Source organism: Equus przewalskii, chromosome 1 (genome assembly GCF_037783145.1).
Source record: "Equus przewalskii isolate Varuska chromosome 1, EquPr2, whole genome shotgun sequence".
Classification (NCBI taxonomy): Eukaryota; Metazoa; Chordata; class Mammalia; order Perissodactyla; family Equidae; genus Equus; species Equus przewalskii.
The window spans coordinates 173,009,004-173,032,698 of NC_091831.1; the positions used below are offsets into that span (position 1 = coordinate 173,009,004).

Sequence of the window (23,695 nt, forward strand, 5' to 3'; positions counted from 1 at the left end):
ATTCAAGTCAAAGAAAGAGAATCTCTAATGACTTTTGTTAAAGCTTCTATTTAATAGTTAAGGAGAAAAGTTTGTATGACATACGAGATGCAATTAACAGTAGATTTTACATTTAATAAAAAGAAAGAAGCATGCGTATTTGCTTTATTCATTCCATCATAATTTGCATTAGAGCTGTGGGTGTTTAATGAGCAAATTCCAACTAAAATGCTATATTGATTTTCTGGTGAACTTTGTAATAGTCATCTACCTTGGAAAAGCTCAGTGTTTACAATTAAGTTTTCTTTACTAAAAATGTTTGAGAGTTGCATATTGATCCTTCAAAAGTACTGAATTCTAGAGAGAATCAGATTTTTCATAATCAACAAATTTCGCATGTAACCTAATAGGTGTTAATAATTATCATTCAGTAATACCTTTATTTTTGAAGAATTTCTTAGCACTTATAAAATGTATAATCAGATTTTATGTGTGTGTTTTATGGCATTTTAAAATTTAACCTTAGAATACTCAGAAGGCAGTCTCCTTTAAGTACACACATTATTTAAGTCTTTAGAGTTGATAGAGCATTATAGAGGAAAAAATGTTTTCTCTTGATCACACAAGACCAAATAAGCCCTTGATGTAAGGCATTTACATTTAAGCATAGAGATAACTACACTTAGTATTAAAGCCCTTGATATTGCTAGCCTTACGTCTTTTATCAGTGTTAGTGTATGTAAAGTGGAACACAGCTTACAATAAATGTCACTTTATAAAGATCTCACACACTACAGAAGTGACAGGAAGCCTGTTGGCATTTAAAGTTTAGTAGTTAGTATTTTAATCTTTCAATATGCCATAATATTTCAGGGCGGTATGATATACCTGTTAATCTGTACTTAGATGAGTGTTTAGCATCATTTTGTCCATCCTATCTGACCTACAAGTTAGAAGTGTTTTATAAGTATTTAAAAGTATCTTAGAATATCATGATATGTTTTACAAACTATTATCCTTATAGTATGCAGTGTACAATATAGAATGGGTTCTGAATAATTTTTCTTTGAGTTCCTGTTTATAAATTTTTTCATGCTAACGAAAAAGGCTAAAAAGTGAGGAATTTTGAATAGTCTTTTTTATATATATAAATGATCCGAATTAAAATCATATTTTTAATAGTGTAGAAATAAAGCCACATTGTGAGTCTGGATTGAAGGTGGAGACATTAGTGGTGGCACAGAACTAATGTTTATTGAGAGTCCACTTTATTTGTCTTAGAGCTTTCATATATTATCTCTACTTTTTTCCTAACAGCCACAAATGATTGTGGTACATCCATTTTATACACCTGAACTGTGAGTAAAATAATTTTAAAAATCTGCAAAAACAAGTGACCTGACTTGAGTATGATAACACCTTGGATCTGAATCAAAGCCCGTATTCTTCCTAATACACCGTGTTGCTTTCTCTAAGCTGTTACGATTATCCTTCCTGGAAGGAGATTGTATACAATTAGAGGGGAAAATAAAGCTCATTATTGTGTCCTACATCATGGGCAGAAGTTTCTTTCGAAACAGCGAGATGCATTATACATGGTAGCAGAATAGTACAGGCACAGACACCCACATAGCAGCAATGATACTGCCTTGATAAGAAAACTGGAAATTGTGCTGAAAAGTACGGTTCTTCCAAAAGCTGTGTTGATAGCAAGAATGTCTTCACTTTATCTTAACTGTTGATTAAAAGCACTTCATTTTATACAAGTAGTTTCCAGTTGCCCCAGCTCAATTTGTCATATAGTTTGTTTATTCATTCTTCTGTTGATAGAAATTTGTATTGTTTCTAGCTTTGGGTTATTATAAATAAAAGTGCTATGAATGTTTGTTTTTAAGTCTTTGTATGAGCATGTGCTTTCATTTCTCTTGGATAAATACCTCTGAGTGGAATAGCTGAATCTTACAGTAGGTGTATGTGTAATTTTTTTAAGAAGCTGACAAACTGCAATTGTACTGTCTTACCTTCCTGCCAGCAATGTATGAGAGTTCCAGTTGCTCTCCATCCTTGCCAGCATCTTTAATCAGTCTTTCATTTTAGCCATTGTAACAGACGTGTGGTGGTAATCTTGTAGCTTCTTTCACTTCTAGTGACTCAAGATATTGAGTACCTTTTCTTGTGGTTATTTGCCATCAGTGTATCTTCTTTGATAAAGTGTCTATTTGAGTTTTCTGCCCATTTTTAAATTTGGTTTTTGTTTCCTTATTATTGAACTTTAAGAGTTTTTAAAATTATGTCTGGATGCAAGTCTTTTTATCATATATATTCTTTGCAGTTATTTCCTTCCAGTCTGTGGCTTGTCTTTTCATTTTCTTATCAGTGTCTTTTGAAGAATGCAAATTTTTAATTGAATTAAGTTGAAGTCCAATTTATCAATTTTTTAAAGTGAATTATGCTTTGGTATTATAGTTAAGAAATCTTTACCTACCTAAAGTCACAGAGGTTTTCTTCTGGAAGATTTATATTTTTAGGTTTTGCATTTGGGATTGTGATTCCCTTTGTGGAATGTAAGGTTGGTTTACCATTAAAAAATTAATCAAAATTACCAAGATAACAAACCAAGAAAAGAACAACAACATGATCATCTCAAGTCCCACTCTGCTTTCCTATTTCAGCTCTTGTATTCTAAACAAATAGCTTCTTTGCAGCTTATTTAATTCACATTTATTGCATTTTTGTGCCTTTTATCGGTGATTTCGCTGTTTAAAACATCCCCAAGTATAGTGCTGAAATGCAGTCTGGTGTTCCCTAAGCTCAAGAAGGCTGTGATGTGCCTTATGGAGAAAAGATGTGCGTTAGATAAGCTTTATTCAGCCATTAGTTATAGTGCTTTTGGCCGTGAATTCAGTGTTAACAAATCAACAGTATATATTAAATAAAGTGTCTTCAAGCAGAAACAAACATAAAACAAGGTTATATATTAGTTGACAGAAATGTTGGTCAGTTTCAGTTGGTTAGTTTTTCTCTTATTATGGGTTCTAACTTTGATTGTTTGCATCCCTGGTAAGTGGATGCCATGATGAATTTTACCATTTTGGGAGCTGGCTATTTTTGTATTCTTATAAAATATTCTTGAGCTTTGTTCTGAGATGTACTTATGTTTCTTGGACACAGGTTGCTCCTTTTGGATCATGCTTTAAAGATATGTAGATGTTGCCAGAGCAGTGTTTAGTCTAGGGTTAGTCAATCCCCACTGCTGAGGCAGGACCCTTCTGTGTACACCATCCAGTACTTCATGAATCGTTAGGTTTTCCAGTCTGGCTGCTGGAAACTTGCACTATTTCTGGTTTTGTGGAGCTCAGGACGTGTTGCCTCTACTCCTTTCAGATCGTTCTTTCCCCTGCAAGACTTAGTTGATGCACTTGCTTGTGCGCAGTACTCAGTTGACTTCTCGAGGAAGACCCTCGGCATGTCTCTGAAGTTTTCTCTCTTTGCAGCTGTTTTTTGTCTAATGGTCTGTCTTGTGAAATCTAGCTGCTTTGGTGTCCCTTCCCTCTTCTCTCTGTCTCCTCAAATTGTGCGATCAGCCGGGCTCCTACTGCATCTTCACTTTCTGTGCTCTGTTCTGGAAACTCTCAGTATTTTAAGCTGAGCCCATCGTCGTGCTCAGCTCTTTGTTTTCCTGTCTCAGGTCACTGTTCTTTCCTTCCTTATAGTCTTGAAAGCTGCCATCCCATGTATTTTGTCCCTTTTAAAAAATTGTTAAAAATGAGAGGATAAATCCAGATCCTGTTAGTCCATCTTGACCAGAAGGACAAGTCTCTGTTGCTTAAAATCTAATCCCAACATATACCTTCAAAAATTTTAACATTTATGCTAACTTTTTTCTACTATTCACTGAATGTTTTTCTTTACATCAACTCACCTTTTTAGCTAGATAAACATATTACTTTTATGTAATCCTCTTTATTTAGTTTTAACATATAAACACAAGAAGTACACAAATAACTGTGCAGTTTCATGAACCTCAGAAAGTGAAGGCGCTTGTGTAACCAGCACCTAGATCCAGAAACCAAATGTCACCAATATGCCAGAAGTGTCCCTCATCCTCCCTTCCAGTACTACCTCCAAAAGGTAACCATTATGCTAAGTTTAATAACTAGGTCATTCTTTTTTATGTTTTTGAATTTTAAATAAATGAAATCATAAAAAATTATCTTTTTATGGCGTCTGGCTCAACAATACATCTGGATAACTTAGAGAAATTTAAAATTTAGTTGGACATTAAATTAAATGCCACTAGGAGAAATTTTAGATCTAATGTACAGTCAGCCCTCCATAACCACAGGTTCAACCAACCCCTGATGGAAAGGCCTGCGATGGTTGCGTGTGTACTGAACAGGTACAGACCTTTTTTCTGTCATTATTCCCTAAACAATCCAGTATAACAACTATTTACATGGTATTTACATTGTATTAGGTATTGTAAGTAATCTGGAGGTGATTTAAAGTATATGGGAGGATGGGCATAGGTTATATGCAAATACTATGCCATTTTATGTAAGGGGATCCTAGATACCAAATCTAGGACAATCCCCCGTGGACACTGGGGGACAACTGTACTAATTAGGTTTTTCTAATGTACATTAAAATACGTAACTATTAAAAAATATGTTTCACAACCTCTATTTTGGGAAACATTGTCCTAGAGGGAATATAGTGATAAATGATGCTGGGAAAGTAGGCTACAACTAGACTCTAGTTTTCCTTGAATGCCAGGTTAGGACTTTTTTTCCTTTGGAATCTGTGTGGCAACAGCGAGGAGAGGAGTAACCTGTTTATCTTCAGTTTTATGAAGGTCACACTATGGATGGGTTAAGGGAGTGATTAGTAGGTCATTTGCCCTATCTTTCTCTTTAAAATTCAGTACATGCATAACTCTTAGGTTCTCTCATTTTACCCTTTTGGTTATGAATTTAATCCATTTTCTTTTTCATTTGTGTTGCCCTTGCCTTGGTTCAGGATTTCGTTGTTTCTTCCCTGGATTATGACAGTATTCTATCTCATATTCGGTTGAGGGGCATGTACAATCCAACCTGTAGCTTTCATCTGACACCTGCCTCTTCTACACACACTCTGTATGCCAATCTGAGGGAGTTTCCTTCTAAAACACAGATCTGATCAAGTTGTTCCTATCCCAGAAGTCCTTTAGTATAATATACAAACTCCAGGATGATGTGTGTGTGTGTGTATATATATATATATATATGTGTGTGTGTGTGTATATTTCTCAGTAACTTAAAGTTCCAAGGAATGGGTCATTTATTTAGGCTATTGATGTGAATTCTTGGGTAGACTACCTCTCTGGTCTCCTAACTGGCCTCTGCTTCCATGCTTGCCCGCCTCTGGACTATTTCTCACCCAGAAACCAGAATTCCTTTTCAAATATCAACGTGATGCTGTCATTTCCTTGCTCAGAAGCCTCTGATGGCTACTCTCAGATGACGTCTGAAATCCTTGCTGTGGCTTACAAGGCCTAGGGTGAGCTCCCAGGTCCTTAGTCTCTATCACTGCACCCTAGCCACATTGCCCTTGCTGCGACGCCCCTAAGTCTTCTGGGACCTTTGCACTATTTTTTCTTCTGCTTAGTCTGCTGTCAAATATATATATGGCTTCTCTTCCTTGAGTTGATTGTGCTAAAATGTCACTTATTTAAAAAGGCATTTTCTGACCATCCTTTCTAAAATAGTCTGCTCTGTTCCCCATCAGATAAATCACTCTTTTCTCTCACGCAGCCTTGTTTTGCTTCAAAACTTTTACTACTGTCTTTGTCTGTCAGTCAGTCTGTCTGTCTGTTGATCTGTCTATCCGCCTACCCAATTTTTGGCCTGTTTTTCTCTCTACTTTCTATTCACCTGTTATGGAGTGTATTCTCCAGGATGGCGGGGACTCTTTAGACCACTGTATTCCCATTCCTTAAAGGTGGATGAATGGCTGCCACAGGAGCTTGCCGAATGAATGAGTGAATATATTTCTCTTCCCTCAGGCTCAGCTTCTTGAAAGTGGTTTTGGCCTTTGCTTTGCCATTGCATTTTCCATTTTATGCTTTATTATGGAACGATATAGTTGATTTATTTTCAGAGCTTGTTTCTTTTCTACCCCTTATAATTTAAGTAATACAAAAATAACTATCCTGATTATCTGTGTATTAATCTGTCACAAACCTTAGCAGAAAGCCAATGTTTCATGAACTAAAAGAACATTTCAAACGTCTTTCCTAAGCTTACTTTGTGGTTTGACAGTATAAATAAAATTTGGTTCAGTTATTTGGGTATTTGAGCCCCTTTTCGTCTAGCATTGCAGTGATATTTTAAAAGTTATATGGGATTTCAAGTAGAAATCATGCTTGAGAAATGATAATTTCAGATAACATCAAAGCTGCCTATACAGTCTGTGCAAACCTAGATGATGCTGTTTGCATTATAATCTATCTAAATGGTGCTCCCACACCAGCACAGTGCTGCCTGTGTACTCCCCTCATCCCTTTTCCTTTCCTCCCCTTCCACCATCCTACTGAGGTAACTGCTATCCTGAATTTGGTGTTTATCATTTCCATGCTCAGTTTATTATTTTTACTTATTATGTATATCCATAAATGTAGTGAAGTTTTACTTTGCAACTTGCTATTTTTGCCACAATTTTATTTTTGAGATTTGTCCTTTTGTCTATAGTTAATTGATCTTAAATGCTGGGTAGCACTCCATTTTGAATGTGTAGTTATTTATTCCTCCTTCTGTTACTGGACAATTGGATTATTTCTAAATTTTTGCTATTATATAATGCTGCGGTAAGCATTTTTATATATGTTTCCTTGTGCACATGTGCAGGAATTTCTCTAAGTGCACACTAAGGAGGAGATTGGCCAGTTTAATAGGCCAGGCACGTCTTCAACTGTAATAAACAGTGCCAGATTGCTCTTCGGATGGTCTTAGAAACGTACATGCCTATCTGCAGTACATGTGAGAGTTTCCTTTATTTTGCAAGCTCACAATATTTGTTATTATTTGGCATTTTAATTTTTGCTTTTCTGGGTGTGAAGTGTGATCTCAAGTTTGCAGTAGCTTTTTAAAATACTGTTTTCTCAGGTGATTGATAATTCAGTTGAATAAAATAAAATAATTTTTGCTAAAAGTATGCATTTCTCCTTTATTTTCTCCAATTAATTATGGATTATGTATTTTGGTAGCTCTGGTTGAAGAAGTATATTTTGCACAGAAGGAACGTGATGAAGCTATTATGTCTCGACTGCAATTAGCCAATGAGGAGAGAGATGAAGCAATTGCACGAGCCAAGCATTTGGAAATGTCTCTAAAAGTGTATGTACATATTTAAAACTACATATAATATTGGGAGCATTTATAAAGTGCATCCATTATGTGGTAGTTACATATTCAAATATATTACCGATTCTTGTATGTTACACTGGTAATTCCGCATCTCCACAGTCTTTTTAAAAAATCTGGCATGCTAGTAGTTTTCATGTCAGGGATAACAGTCACTGAAAAAGGAAAAGAAATGCACAACACTCTCGGTACAGTTACTTTCTTCACTTCTTCATGGTTCTGTTGTTGATGTCCTTACTCCACCTTCCTTTGTCACTCCTCTTTTCTTCCCTGTCTTGTGATCACTTTCTTGATTTATTTCAGCTCTCTGGGTTCTTTCACTGCTCTCTGCTTAAGATACTCATCTTGTTCTTCACTACTTTTTACTTCTTTAGCTGTGGCTCTTAAACCTGGGTGACACCTGCAATAGAGTAGAACCTGAACTTCTCCCTTTTTTCAAGCTCCTAGATGATACAAGTCATGCTAGTCTAAGGAGTTTGCTTTAGGGGGAAAGGCCCTAGAAATATGCTACTTGTAAGACAGATAGAATGTAGTAATTGTAATGTTTTATGGTGATCAGTGTACTTAATGTGTGTTTATTCTGCCCCACGTTGTGCTGGGCTCTTTGGGGCATCACAGTAAAGTACTAATTACAACATGGCTCATTAGAGAGAAAAAACATCAAATAATTACATGACAGTATTGAATTTGTGATTAGATAATGTGATTTGTTTTGTGTTTAGGTTAATGGCTTCTCTTTTTTTTTTTTTGAAGACTTATAGAGACTCACTATAAAGCATTAAACTCATTGAAGAATAAAAATAAGCAAAAAAATGTACCTATATTCCACACTGACTTCTCCCAAATAACTATCTTTGTCAATAGGGAGACATTATTCCAAGTGTTTTCTTTGCTTATATACTTAAGCACTTTATCTGGAAGGATGGGTGGTTGGTGCTTGAAGGGATGCATGCACAGAATTAATTTGATGACAACCAAATCATTCTCTGCATGCTGTTTTATTGGAGAGGCCTTATAGTGTAGTAGTCAAGAGCACAGATTCCAGACCTAGGCATCTGCCTTTGAGTCTTGGCTCTGTCACTTCCTGGCTGGACAGCCATGAACAAATTACTCAGGGTCTCTGGGACCCAGTTTCTTGTCTACAAAATGGGTAAATAGTGCCTGCTTTAATAAGTTGTTGTGAGGGCTTAAGGATTTAATAAGTATTGAAAAGTACCTGGTTTGTAGCAAGTGCCATATAAGTGTTACTTGAACTTAAGAGTAATAATCAATTGAAGTGAAACTGAAGAACTTGAACTTCATGCAATGCTTTCTCTCAATAAGATATGTTAATTCCCTGAAGACCCTTCCAAATTTAAGAAAAGAGACCATGAAAAACATTAAAGTGTTGGAATCATCAAGTTTTTTAATGCAGTTTTAGTAAAACACATTGAATATCGTTTGACTCTCAGCTATGAAATAAACAGTTTTAAACTCCTCCTTTTTTCTTTTTCTTTATAAATTCTTTTTTTTTTTTTTTAAAGATTTTTTTTATTTTTTCCTTTTTCTCCCCAAAGCCCCCCGGTACATAGTTGTATATTCTTTGTTGTGGGTCCTTCTAGTTGTGGCATGTGGGACGCTGCCTCAGCGTGGTTTGATGAGCAGTGTCATGTCCGCGCCCAGGATTCGAACCAACGAAACACTGGGCCGCCTGCAGCGGAGCGCGCGAACTTAACCACTCGGCCACGGGGCCAGCCCCTATAAATTCTACTTTTAAAATATTTGTAAAATTTGTGTTAGATTCTGTAGTCGAAGTGTCCCCCTGTAATCTTTATATTTAAAAGGATCGAATGATCATTACTGGAACTTCCATCGTACGTGGCATTTTTATGCTTGAGTTCTTAGTTGTGGGGAATCCCTGGGTAACCTAATTTCATTTTCAAACAGTTTTTTGAGGAAAGGCTCAGAAATACTTTATTCTCTGATATAACATGCTCCAGACTGGCTGTGTGTTATTCTTATATTCAAATTGGTTATGAATAAAGTTCTTGGATCAAGTATTTTGTTATAAACACTGTAAACATGTTACTCTTTTGTCTTTGGACGTTGAGTTTGGCTGAAAAGAAGTCTAAGGTCAGTCAGAGGTGTTTTTTCCCTCGCTTAGAGGTCTTTTGCTTTTTTCACACCTGGATACCTGAAGGGTTCTTCCTTTATTCTTGAAGTAGAAGAACTTAATCGGGGTGTTTGTGTTGATTATTCTGTAATAACATTTTTGGGCACAGCACACCTTTCTAGGAACTGTTTGATTCTTCTTTTATTTAAAAGAAATTTTAGATTTGTGAATTTTTTATTCTACTTTTTACGTTTTCCATTTTAGAGACTGCAGTTATTCTTATTTTGGGGCACTTTTGTACTTATCTATTTGTTCAATAATTATTTTAATCCCTGTCTTTTTCTCTGCATACACTTTGATAATCTCAAACCTCTCCTTTCTATTAGTAATTCCAGTGGTCACTATTCCCGTCCATGTTCTTTTTAGTTCATTTTGTTTGTTTATTTATTTATTCATGGTTCTTAACTTGTTTCCTTAAGTTTTCAATTTCCCTTTTCATTCACTCTTTTGTTTTGGCATCTTCTCGTTGAACTTGGTTTCATTGAATTCATGTTCTTATTATGTTACTGTAGAATGCTATTGATGGGAGAAAAAAAATGCTGGTAGGAAAGTTTTCTTCTTTCCCTTGGTTTATGTTGTCTTTTATATTATGATCTTTACCCCTTTTGCATGATGTTTTGTCATCTGTTTGTGGTGTATTCTTGTTGACATCATTTCTCTTCGTCTTGCTCATGCATAAATTGTCAGGAACTTTTCTTTGTTTTGACACAATGCAAGTGAATTTTCTTGATAAACATTTCTTATTATTTGAAACCTATTTGCCTTCACCTGTGAGCTGCAGTTTCTTGCCCATGGTGCTTTTTGGCCACCTTCCTGTACAGCCCTAGGCCTAGGGGCAGTGGTGTGGGGATGGAGGTTGGGAAGACCTCCCTGAGCATGTAGGCCCCTTCTGTTGGAGGTTCTGTCCTCTACTTAGGGGATTTTGTTTGGTGTCTTGCACTGAGGGTTCATTCTATTTGGTTGTCTTGTGTGTTTTGGTTTCTTGGAGTATTGCTTTTAGGCTTTATTTGTTCCACCAGTGTCGTAGAAAATGGCCAGCCCTGATGAATTGTGTTTCCTCCGTAAGGGTAATGCAGGCTTCTACTCAGGGCTTCCTTTACTTTTCTCTGGGTTATCTACTCAACTCATTGATCTCTCGTGTTATTTCCAAACTGTGTGGTATTAGTAAAAAATTCTTAGGATTTGGTGAATTCACTGTCTTTTCTCAATACCTATTTCACGTGTAAAAGGAAAAGTTAGATGAACCTGGTCAAAATCTTCGTCTCTGCACTCTACCCTGTCCCTCTTTTTAAAAATTCCTGTGTGATGTCCTACTTCCTTCACTGTTTAAATAATTTTTATCTTCTGTTCACGTGGTTATATGATGGAATAAATAGATTTCTGTGTTCAAGTTTCACTCCACCATCTGTACTTGGACTTCCTTTGTTTTTTTTCAAATAAACTTTTTATTTTAGAATAGTTTTAGATTTACAGAAAAGTCGTGAAGATAGTACAGAGAGTTCCCGTATAACCCTCACTCAGTTTCCCTTATTGTGTATATCTTCCCTTACTATGGCACGTATGTCATGGGGGAGAAAGCAACATTGTTACATAACTAGTAACTAAACTCCACACTTTATTCAGATTTTACCAATTTTTCCCTAGTGTCCTTTTTATGTTCCAAGATCCTATCCAGGATTCCATATACATTTAGTCACTGTGTCTCCTTTGCCTACTCTGGTCTGTGACATTTTCTCAGACTTTCCTTGTTTTTGATGACCTTCACAGTTTTCAGGAGTACTGGTCATATATTTTATAGAATGTCTCTCACTTTGAATCTTTCTCAAGTTTTTTTCATGATTAGGCTGAGGTATTGGTTTTTTGGGACAAAGACTACAGGAGTAAAGTGCCATTCCCATCACATCATTTCAAAGTTATATGTTATCAACATGACTTACCACTAGTGATCTTAATCTTATTCAGCTGGCCAGGTAGTGCTTGCCATGTTTCTCTACTGTAATTTACTTACCCACATTCCCCTTTCGTAGCTCCTCTTTGAAGCAAATCACATAAGTCCAGCCCATACTCAAGGATGAGGAGTGAGGGTGTGGGCTGGGAGGTTAATTGAGCTCGGCTTCCCACAGGGGAGAATATCTTCATAAATTATTTGTATTTCTTCAGGACAGGAGATTTGTCTCTTCCCCCTCTATTTATTTATTTTGTTATTTATTTATGTCAGCATGGATTCATTGATATTTATTTAATACTTTGAGTTATAATCAAATACTGTGTTGTTTACTATTTTATTGCTTGTAGTGTTCCAGCTTTGGCCATTGGAAGCTCTTTCAGGTTGCCTCCTATTTCCCTTCGACATGTCTCTATCCTTTGGATTTTTGAATACTTTCTGGCACGACAAGATGCTCCAGGGTCATATTTTATAGGGATAAGTAGGGATGTGCCCCACCCCTAGAATCAACCATTCCTCAAAGAACCCTGGTTCCTTTTAGTGGAAAATGGTATTAGAAACCAAGATCTGGTTGCAGCATGTGCTCAACATGTTGCTGGGTGTGACTACTTCTTGGCGCAATCAACAGAAAGAGCCAGGAAATATATGTGTGTATACTAACTGATGTATACACACATATCCGTAATTATTTAGATATCTATCCATCTGTATCTTTATTAAGCTAAACCTGAACTCATACTGCTGTCCCTGATTCTAATCCAGTACCACGTAATTCATTCTAACTTTCCCCTTTCTCTTATGTATGATTTCCCTCTCCAACAGTAGGAAACCCAGCTCCCAACCCCCACCATCCATTTACTTATTTGTTCTACCCTAGTATCCATCATAACACTTTCAGACTCATTAACCCATACTGCCACGAGAAACAGCTTTACCAACTAGAGTACACTGTCGATTTATAGCTCCTTTAGTCTTATAGTTTTCAATCGAAATACCACTTTCCAAAGTTACTTAGATTGTCTCTTTTTAAGTGAGGTTATGCCATGCATTTGTAATGTAATCAGACTCCTTTTCATAGTCTGCATACTGTCCTAGGATCCTCTGGCCTCCTGGCGTTTACTTTTTCTCTAGTTTTTGGCGAATTTGAATAAGGTTGCTATAAGCATTCACGTACAGGTTTTTATGTGGACATATGTTTTCAAATCAGTTGGCTAAACCTAGTAGCATGATTACTGGGACATGTTAAATCTATGGTAACTTTAGAAGAAACTGCCAATCTCTCTTCCAAAGTGCCTGTACCATTTTGTATTCCCACCAGCAATGAATAAGAGTTTCTGTTCTTCTCCATCCTAACCAGCATTTGGAATTGTCTTTCTTGTTTCAGTTGTTAGCCATCTCTAATGACAACTGATATTAAGCATCTCTTTATATGTTTATTGGCCATCTGTATATCTTCTTTGATAAAGTGTCTGTTTAGATATTTGACCAGTTTTTCAAATTGGGTTGTTTGTTTTCTTCTTGTTACTTTTAAGATTTCCCTATATATTCTGGATATAAGTCCTTTAGCAGGTATGTGGTTTTCAAATATTTTCTTCCAGTCCATGGTTTGTTTGTCTGTCCTCTTAATAGTGTGTTTAGCAGAACATAAGTTTTAAATTTTGATAAAATCCAATTTATTGATTTTTTCTTTCATAGATTGTACTTTTGGTATTGAATCTAAAACTCGTTGCCATATGTAAGGTCACACAGATTTTTCTCCTGTGTTTTCTTCTAGAAGTTATAAATTTCATGTTTTGCATTTAGGACTGTGATCTCTTTTGAGCTGATTTTTGTGTAAGGTATGTGGTACTTGTGGAGGGTTGTTTTTGCATATGGGCATTCATTTATTACAACACCTTTTCTTGAAAAGGCTATCATTTCTCCATTAAATTTCCTTTGCACTTTTGTCAAAAACCTGTTGACTATTTTTGTGTGCGTTAATTTCTGGACTTTCTGTTCTGTTCCGTTGATCAATGTGTCTATCCCTTTGCCAATACCACACAGTCTTGGTTACTGAATCTTTGTAGTAAGTCTTGAATTCAGATAACGTCAACTCTCCAACTGTGTTCCTTTATTATAGAATTATTTTGGCTCTTCTAGTACCATTATCTTTCTATATACTTTGTAGAATCAATTTGTTTATATCTACAAAAATGCTTCCTGGGGCCAAAGGTTTTTAAACATACTTTTCAAAGTAGATAGCGTTTTTCTTATTTCGGTAATGCTTGCATTATAACTTTTAAACTCTTGTTTGGGGATTTGCAAGTACAGCTAGATTCAGTTTATCAGCTACTGCACAGTGCTTTATGTACATGTAATTTATGACCATGAGTCTTGTTACCTAGATTGATCACCAATTTTATTCATGAAATTTCCTTCTGTGTAGATACTATTGCTTTTCAAAAATCAAATTCACTCCCAAAAGATAACAAATCGTTTTTTTATGCAATGTCACGGCTCCTTGAGGTAGGTCCTATTCATGCTTTGTAGGTGAAAAGACGTTAAGTGGTTGACTACTTGTCTAAAGGGTCACAGTCCATCAGTTACACATTGTAGGACTTGTCTATCTCAGACTTACACAGGCAGCTCAAATGTAGAATATCCAAAATGGGATTTATTAATTCATTCTTAAAACCTGATCCTCCTTAATCCCTTATCCTGATCAGTGGCGCAGCCATCTCCCCATGTATCCAAACCAAACTTCTTCCTCAGAAACCCTGTTAAATTGGTCCCTTAGTTTTGTCTGCTCTCTCTCTTTAATTGATAAGGATTAAATGGAGCCTGTCCTTCTTCCCTACTCTTTTAACCCTCCATTGTCTGTCTACTTTAATGTGTACATATATTTGTTAGAGTTTTTATTACAATATGTTAAAATTAGGGTTGCGTGAGGTGTAGAGCCTTTTTCATTTTGTTTTTTGTAGCACTTGTATTAAGGGAGAAATGGGGAAGGAAGGAAAAGAAAACTCTCAATCCCAAGCCTTTGCTTTTAATTAATTAATCCATTCAATAAATATTTATTGAATATGTACTATGTGTCAGGTACAGTGCTATTTGCTCAGAACACAGCACTAGGTCCCAGTTTAGTTAAGAAGATAGACATTAAGTAAATAATTATGTAAATACTTACAATAATAGTAATTGATATGAAGAATTATTTGTTCCTAGGAATAGTTTGAGGTCAGTTCCTACTGTATTATAGTCTAGGGTTGCAGGGGGATCAGGAACAACCATACATAAAAAGCTAGAACAGCAACAGAGAGGAATAGTATGTCTGCATAGTTTTAAACGGCACTGTGGAGGCTCCTTTCCACTCAGCTGAAGTCCACAGTTCTGAACTCTCAACAGTGCATTTTATGCTAAATTCTTGTTAAGGTAGAACCACTTTATCACTGAGCTATGCTTCACTGAAAGGCATATTGGGAGGCATTGAGTATAGGTTGAAAATTATATACATTATTTCATATCTCTTTTTGTTTTGACCCCTATTTCTTGCTTCCTGTATAATCTTCCAAATTCCTTCTGTCTTTTTTTCTCTCATCTTCTTTGCCACTTTGATCTACTTTGCATCTTTCTGTTATAATATCTGTTTTGTCTAATTATTCTGCCACTTCTCTGCCTTCTCTTACCCCTTGAATCTTTCATGGTTTTTTTTTTCACTTTTATCCAAAACTAGGAAAAAATTTAAAGATTCATGTTAAAATGACATATACACTTACTAAGATAGACGTGTTTGTGTATGTATATTCCAATTTTTGAGATCATGATATCTTTTTTCAGTCTCTTTGTTAGTGTTGGTGTATTTTTTAACATACTAGGTGTGGCACTGTGTAAAAATGAGACTTAGAGAATAAAAACAAACAATTCAGAGTTTTCTGATTAGCCGATCGCTAATCTCTTTTGATTTGATTTTTATCATTCGAGGTTAAAGTTTAGCTTCTTCCCACTGAACAAGGTGAATGACTATAGGTTCAGAAAGGGAAGAGGTGACATTGACTGATTTAGGGATAAATCAAGAAATGTGACATTTCATGCATGAGTCTTTTCACTTGGAGTGCAAGGTTGTCAGTCAGAATTTGCATGGTATAGGAAATCAATTGAAACTTGAGCCCATGGACATTTACTTCAGCAAAATTCTTACTGATTGTCATGGTTATGTCTGGCTAGGCTGTTATAGGCATAATTTAGAGTTTATGAAAGGTTGAGATTCTTTTGCATAATTGTAAATCTCATATTGATATATAATTTATAGTTTGCTATATTTCATATAGCAACTATTATTTTAAGTCTTTATTAAACTGGTAAAGCTTTATATGTTGTATATGCTGCTAATAAACCTTAAACCTAAAAAGTCATTTTATATGGAAAATTGAATGCCTTGTATAGCTGTTTCAAATTGCTTTCTTTTTTCTAAAGGTATGTTGTTTGTCTAATTTTTATGTTTTCTTAAATGATACAGGAAGTGATGTACTTATTGTAGGACTGAATTTAATTTTCTGAAAACCGCTTTTTTGATGATTAATCTTTAACTAGATTTTGAGTGATCCAGCTCAGAAAAATATGCCAAGCATACTTAATTGGCACTTACAGTGTATTAACATCAAAGATTTGGTCTCATTTTTCAATACTCTGTATCAGGGATCAACAAAGTAAGGACCTGTGGTGCAATTCCAGACTTCCACCTGTTTTTGTAAATAAAGTTTTATTGGAACACAACCACACCATTTGTTTACATATTGTCTATGCATATTTTTGCACTACAAAGGCAGAGGTTAGTGACTGCAACAGAGAACTTATAGGAAAGCCTAAAATACTATTTGACCTTTTACAGAAAAAGTTTACTGATCCCTGCTCTATAAAATCTAGTTGTGACTAAATTAAGATGTAGTTGATCTTTGATATCTGTGACTAGTGCTTCCTGAGACTTTTAAAGAAATACAAATAGAGAAATATAAATATTGTCTTTTTCTCTTTCCAGATTCATGTTTATATTGAAAGTTACTTGTTTCTATGTAAACTTTCAAATCTCAAATTAACCATTTGTTCATTTTTATTAAAGTTTTATTTTTGTCTTAATGACCATTTATCATGTGCTTACATCAATTAGGATCATAATAAAGCAAAATTGAGATCCAGATGCCAAGTGGTTGACTTGGCTCACTCATGCCCTGCATGTCAGACCTGGCACACTTACTGAAACATGATTCAAATTCATTCCTCAGGAAAGTGATAAATCATTGTATATTATGTACTTTTAAGGGCAATCACATAAATTATAGTTGGAATGCTAAATTCATATGCAAAGGATCTAGTATAACCTTTGGAAAGAAAATTTGACTTTAATTTTTTAGTAATTTTAGTGTTCTCAGGGAATTTTAATATTAGACCAAATGCCGTTATCTTAACTATACTCTCTTGAAAGACGTTAATTTAAAACATTTAAACTCTTTATTTGCCGCTCCTTAAAGTAATACCTCTTCATATTGCAGTACCTAGAAAAACCTAAGTACTACATAGGAATTCCATACACTTTTTGTTGTGTTGATTATTTGGAATATATAAATTAGGGAACCTACCTAAACTGTTGTTTTCTTCCTGATCATATGTAATTCTTTGAAATAAAAAAGAGATATTTATAGCTTGAGAACTAAATTTTTTTTGCAAAAGTTCCCAGTAATCCACCAATCTAAATGTTTCATGTCTCTTTTCACATTTTAAATGATCAAGTTTAATAAATTAATTGTGAAGTTTATAAAAATTTAAATTGAATCTTCTTTAGAAACTGCCATAATCCGCTCTTAGTCTGATTTCATCTAAAAAGAATAACATTAAGGTAAATATTCTGCACCACATATGGCTTCCTTAAAAATCATGTTCAGCCAACCAGTAACTGATAGTTAACTGATAGTTCTTCAGAGACTTTTACATGATCCTGAATAAGTGTAAGAATTTTGTCATCGTATACTTTTCCATGTATTTTTTAACTGCGGAAAAAAGAAGTGGTTATCTTAACAATTCTTGTGGAACAAGCTTTTATGAAGTAGGATATTTGAAAACTGTTATTATAAGAGAAAAAGATAAAAGATGAGAGTGTTTGCCCTTATTGAAATGTGAATCCAAGTGGACATTAATAGTTTGAGATACATTAAGTGTATTTAATTCAAAATTACTACACCTTCCTGTTAACGTGTACTATTTAAGTTGTGTAGAGCTAGTTTTTTGATATACGTTTTTTTTTTCTGTTAAAATGCAGTGTTCTAAAATTTATACTTTCTTTCCATGAATATAGCAATTTCATTGAACTGTGGAGTTTGGAACAATTTTGTAACAGATTTATTGTGTCTTCTGTTGTGGTTTCCTAGTATCTTTCGCTTTTTCTGTGTGTGTGTGGTCAGTGGTAAATCACAGGAGCACAGAAGAGGGGGAGAAGCTTGAGAAAATGGGAACTTGGATATCTAAACTTTTTAGTAAAATTTTAACATCATTGAGACCATTTCTAAAATCTGCATCATTTCACTGTTACTCTTTGTGGCTTTTCAGTTAACTTAATCCAATTTAATGGTTTCCTAAAGAATATTATAGGCGTTTTCCAAGATATGTCGTTGAGAACTTCTTTCTTTACCTTTACGGCATTTCTTCAATTCACCGACATCAACAAACATTTCAGTAAGCACTGTGGCTCCCATAAGACAAAATGCATTTATGAGGGGAACCAGTTTACTTTCTTTGTCTTTAAATTGAATAGTTCTATATATGTAATGAAAAAGAGAAAATAACATTAGACATCTGAAAATATGGTCCAATTTTGGTCACCCTTTCTTTACAGTATATTTGTTTTAACAAATAGGTTGCAGCAGGAGATTTTCAGGTCAAATTTAGTGGTAATTGTTTGTCATTGCTTTTGAGGAAACATAGTTAAACTTTGTAATAAAAATACTTTCCATCTTTTATTTGTGATGGTGTCCAAAAAAAGAGAGGAAACACAGTTTCTGGTAAGAAGTGAGAGTCCGGGAATAAATACAATGATGAGAATGAGTGCTTCTATCGCTAGGGAACTTTCTTCATCTAAGCACATATGAACAATTGATCCTCGTAGTCATATATAGCAGTAAACATTAATAACTTAACAGTCTGAAGTCAGTGCAGAAGATATGGAGCATTATTGAAAGATGGAGTCGAGCAGGTGGCACTTTAATATGTTCAGTGTCATGGTTGACTCTAAAGACTAGTCGAATGAAATTACTTGAGGTTCTAAAGATTTAAAAAGCGAACTCATTTTGCTGCTCTAAGGAAATGCTACTGATCAGGCTTTCTGTGTCCCTTTTTTCTAGGCTAGAAAATATTAACCCTGAAGAAAATGACATGGTAAGCCATTCTCTGAGGAGATTTCTTGATGTCAGTCTTATATCTTAGAGGCTTAAGTTCAATTGAGTGGGTTTCAAGAACTAAGATGTGGGAAAAAGAAGAATTGACACACTAATAATGTACATCTTTGCTGCAATATGAAAATTCAATAACTTCACTCAGTCAATTTACAATTCACATGTGCCTATTAATTAAAACCCTATATTAAATAAAGTATATTAAAACTTCATGTCTGACTAACATATAATGGTGTTGGTAGACATTACAGGAATTACTGAACAGAATAAACAATGCAGACACAGGGATAGCTATTCAGAAGAATGGAGCTGTAATTGTGGATAGAATCTACAAGACCAAGGAATGTAAAAAGAGAATAACTGCCGAAGAAATGAATGCCGTGATGGAGGAGCGTGACGCTGCTTTGTCTCAGGTAACTGCGTGCATCTGTGAAAGCGTACGCTTACCTTTTCCTCCTCTTTCTTTATCATTACAAAAGGACTTCTCCCCACATAGTCTTAATTCACGTTAGTTTTTAGCATATAATTAATACTGCAATGATTAGATATATTAAAAGAATCATGTAGTTAGACCCTTCTTCAAAGACATGCATCCTCATTTATTAATAAAACCGTTAGCTTGTTATAAGAATTTAGTTATATTCTTTAAATTAATAATTTTTATACGAGACTTCTCACTTGAGTTGCAGTTTTGTGAGGGCTGAGATTGTGTCTTTATTACTATTTTATTCCCCATGCCTAATTCAGCGCCTCTTAGTAAACACTGGTAAATGAATCACATAATTAGTGTGTTCTTTTCTGAAGGTGACTTCCACCGGCCAGCTCTGCTGGAAACCCTGTTCCCTCCCTGAGGGCCCCCCCTCCGTTGCGGTCCGCTCGGGTGGTGGTATTCCCTCCACAGCAGTTACGCCTCTGCACTCCGAGGCTTGTTCCTCACCAGTGTTTGTACATCACTGTTCCTTTTTTCCTCTCCAAACACCTCCAGCTTTGAAGCTTATGGCTCAGACTGTACCACCCAGTCCTGCTGCAGGCACGTACGCACTCCTATGTCACTTCCCTCATTTCTTAAAGATGTTTGGATCTGTTTCACTGTCACTTTCTTCAGCCTGTGCCTGTCATAATTCTCGATTTACATATCTGCGTGGATGATCCTTTCAATATCTTGGCCTCTCATCTCTTTGAATTTCTCTCCTCCAGTCATCACGTGCTCCACACTACTTCTGCCATGCACACTATGGTCATATCCTATTCTTGGTCATTATCAACGTCAGTTTCAAGCATCCCACTTTCTGACCACCACTTACTGTCTTTCCAGCTCACTTAGTCTAGAACTCTGACTAGCAATTTTTCCACTCCATTTGCACCTATTTCTATTGACCTCAGTTCCTCTTTTCCTATCCCTTAAACCCTTCATGTCCTCACTTCCCTCTCTACCCAGCTTATATTCATGACCCACCATAATTATCACCAACTTGCGAATAGTATAACCTCTCTTCTCCTGGCATTCTCTTCCTTTTGTCCTACTCACCTACCAAAACCTAAGCCTTATCAGCTTAACTTTCTGCCTGTTCTGCACCTTCACGGCTTTATATGGCAGGAGAAAATCAAACAGATTTGCCAACTGAACTTACATTAAATTCATGACTACTATCTTCAAGTAGGCCCTTGGTCTTACCCGTCACTCTTCTTGCCTTTTGTTCATCTATTCACTCTCCCCTCTAGAAGACTATTTTATCTCTTCTCCTTTTTCCTCAGATATCCAACCACTCCTCCCCGGTCGAAACGAGAACTTCTGTTTGTCCCCACCATGTCATCCACCAGCCTACCAGCATTTGCAGCCGCATGCTCTGCCCTCTCTACTTTGTTTCTTTTCTGCTGCATGCTTCCGTTTAAGGACAGCCTCTCTATTCCTACACTAGTTCGCATCTTTTCTCGCCTGCTTAAGGTGATCACTGAACCAACTATCACTTTTCTCTCCTACTTCATGAAATATTTCCTATTAGTTCATTTCTGTCACTGTCTAAAGTGCTTTGCTCCCTCCCACAGAGGCTGAGTGGATGTTCTGTGAGTCTTGGTCTGCTTGTGCCTCACCCTGGCCTTTTGATGAGGCTTCCCAGACTGAGGGCTGCAGTGTTCACGAGGGCCCTACTCCTGGCGGATCCTGTGTGCTAGTGTTTGTCTCCTCAGCGTTGTAAGACTGTGGAAAACTCCACTATTCTTTCCTGAGGTTTTAGGTCTTAGCTTTTTAACTTCAAGCCTTGTACGGGTTTGGGATTTAGCACATGGTATGAGGTGGAAACAAGTCTCAAGTTCCTGCGTTCGTCACGTTAGCCTTGCGTGACTGCCAGAAGCTTAGATCATTTCTCTGTCCTCCAGAAGGGGCCCTCTGTGTGGCCACGGCGTGATTTCTTAGCCCCCTCGCCCATGCCTTGAATCTTTAAAACTCGGGGAAAAAAGTGACTGCACATCTTCAAATCATCTCTCTGCAGTTGACCCCTCTCCAGAATCGTAGCCACTCAGTCCCTGTCGTACCAGCAGCCCTCTGCTGCCTTTGAACAGGTGATTCTTGCTTTAATCTGACTTTTCTTGGTCTTGCCTGGAGCATTGTTCTGCCACAAATGATCCCACCCTATCTGGATGTGGACATCTGACATTTATCTTCAGATTAGAATGGGAAAAAGCCCATAAACTTTTAAATTGGGCAACTGTTTGTACTATTTTGTGTCCTTTCACGTGTTTTCAATCTTGGATCATTCGATACATTGTTGAAGAGATAGGCAAAACTATTTTTATGCACTTGGAAATAATTATCATATAAACTTAAACATTTGATTTTTTTATCATTTATTTTCTTAAGTTAACTAAAAATAAACACATGGAGCATAATTAAATATTGACTGCCACCCATTCCTTCTTCCTCTCTTTCCTTTGCCCACTGCCTTTATGGTATAAAAAGAAAAATCAACATTTAGTAATATTTACCAACATGACTTTATTTATAAATAGATACTTTCCATCACTTGGAATATGGGCTTTAGCCACATGGGCCAGGGGGATTGGTAAAATACAATATATTCAAAACACCAAAGCAAAGGCTTTGTTATAAAGACTTGGAATGCAGCAGAGACGAAGGAAGAAAATGGTCAATTCTTTATGTACATGGGTGTTTTTGGAATCTACTCCAGGCATCATGGATAGTATGCTTATGGTTCTTGAACTAATGTCATTCCCATATAGTGATAAGAATAGGGCTTTGATTGTATTGTCAGGCCTGATCATGATTAGTTCAGGAACAATGTGAAAAGGAGCTTGCAAGGTAAACACTTTTAGAATCAGAGCACAGGCAGGCAGGAGCAGAAACCAGCACTGCTTTCTTTCCCACGTTAAACATCCCAGCATCCTTCAGCCTCTCCCTGGGTTTCCTTTTACTCTGTTGTTTTCTGGATGTTAGTTTCCCCTTTTGGTCTATCAAGGCTGAATGCGTGCTCGCAAATCTATTACCTGAACACCACGCAGAGAATCTTAACTTGCCACTGTTTTCTGGAAATGAGGCATTCCAAATATCTAAATTCAATATCAACCCTGTCAATTTGTGCACTTCTGTTTATTGTTTTTGTTTTTGTTGAAAATATTCCTAAAACATTTCTGTGCCTCCTTTAAACAGAATATAATTAGCACCTTTTTTTTGGACAATTTAGTCACTTCATTTTTGTCAAGTGCTATAGTGAAAACTATAGCTCCTGAGCCCCTTTATGCCCAGTGTTGACAAATACAAAAAGCATGGAAGGACCAGGAGGTTCATCAGGCTAATTAAAGAGATTCAGCTAAACATGTCACTAGTCAGATTCCCCCTTCTCTATAGCCTGCAAGCTATACCAAGCACTAAACTCCAGCTCCAACACAATGAAAAGTAAACCAAATAAGAGGAAGACCCGAATCCAATCCAGTAACATAATGCAGAAAATTCTCGGAAGACAGCTGGGCCTTGTACAGAAAGTACAGCTGGTCTGTTGGTGGATGACTCTGCCTTTTAGCAGGTTTCGCCTCTCACTGAACGTACCTCCTCTCTACTTGTTCACTTGTCAGCCTGCTACTTCAAGGCTAATTTAAATATCTGATCTTCCGTGAAGGTCTCTCACATGAAGTGATATTGCTAAATCTCCTCTTCGTGCCTCCATCTTACCTTGGGTCCTCTTCCAGTACTTGCACACTGCTTTACAGTTAATTGATTCTGCCTGTCTTCCCTCCTAGCTTGAAGATAGGCACTCTTCTTTTTTAGCTGTGTCGATCAGAGTCCTTGGGACAGTATGGGCACTTACTCTATGTTTGTTGAATTAATGAACTGAACTACATTACATCCATTTCAAGATAGACTGAACTAAAAGAAGTTAGTGAAATACTATTCATTTATTCACATTTTATTGAGTACCTATTATTGACCTTGTGTTGGGAACTCAGCAATGATCCAAATAGAAAAGGTTCCTACTCTTACGGAACTTACGTTTTAGTTTGGACATACAGATAGTGAACAAACGAATGAATAAAGTACTTTTAGGTAGCAATATAATGAAAATAAAAAGGCATGAGAGAGTGACTACAGTTAGTAGTGGGGTTGTCACTTTAAATAGGGTGATCACAGCAGGCCCATTTGCCAAGGTAAATAGTTGAATTAATACTTGAAAGAGGAGGAGGATCCAGCCATGGAAAGATCTTTGGAAAGAGCATTCCATCAGAAAAGAATAGATCGACAACGCCCAGAGACAGGAAACAAGCTTGGTGTATTTAGGGCACTGATGCAAAA

At 36.2% G+C, this 23,695-nt stretch overlaps 1 protein-coding gene across 27 annotated transcripts in view; it reads left to right on the forward strand.

The window, feature by feature from the left end:
- MIPOL1 (mirror-image polydactyly 1) overlaps nt 1-23,695 on the forward strand; it is a 302,383-nt gene that overhangs the window by 86,674 nt on the left and 192,014 nt on the right. For all 27 annotated transcript variants that reach the window (XM_070629153.1, XM_070629266.1, XM_070629211.1 and 24 more), the window contains 3 exons: nt 7,223-7,352; nt 18,844-18,877; nt 19,137-19,307. In XM_070629153.1, the coding sequence (XP_070485254.1) occupies nt 7,223-7,352; nt 18,844-18,877; nt 19,137-19,307 (335 nt within the window). The remainder of the gene's footprint in view (nt 1-7,222; nt 7,353-18,843; nt 18,878-19,136; nt 19,308-23,695) is intronic.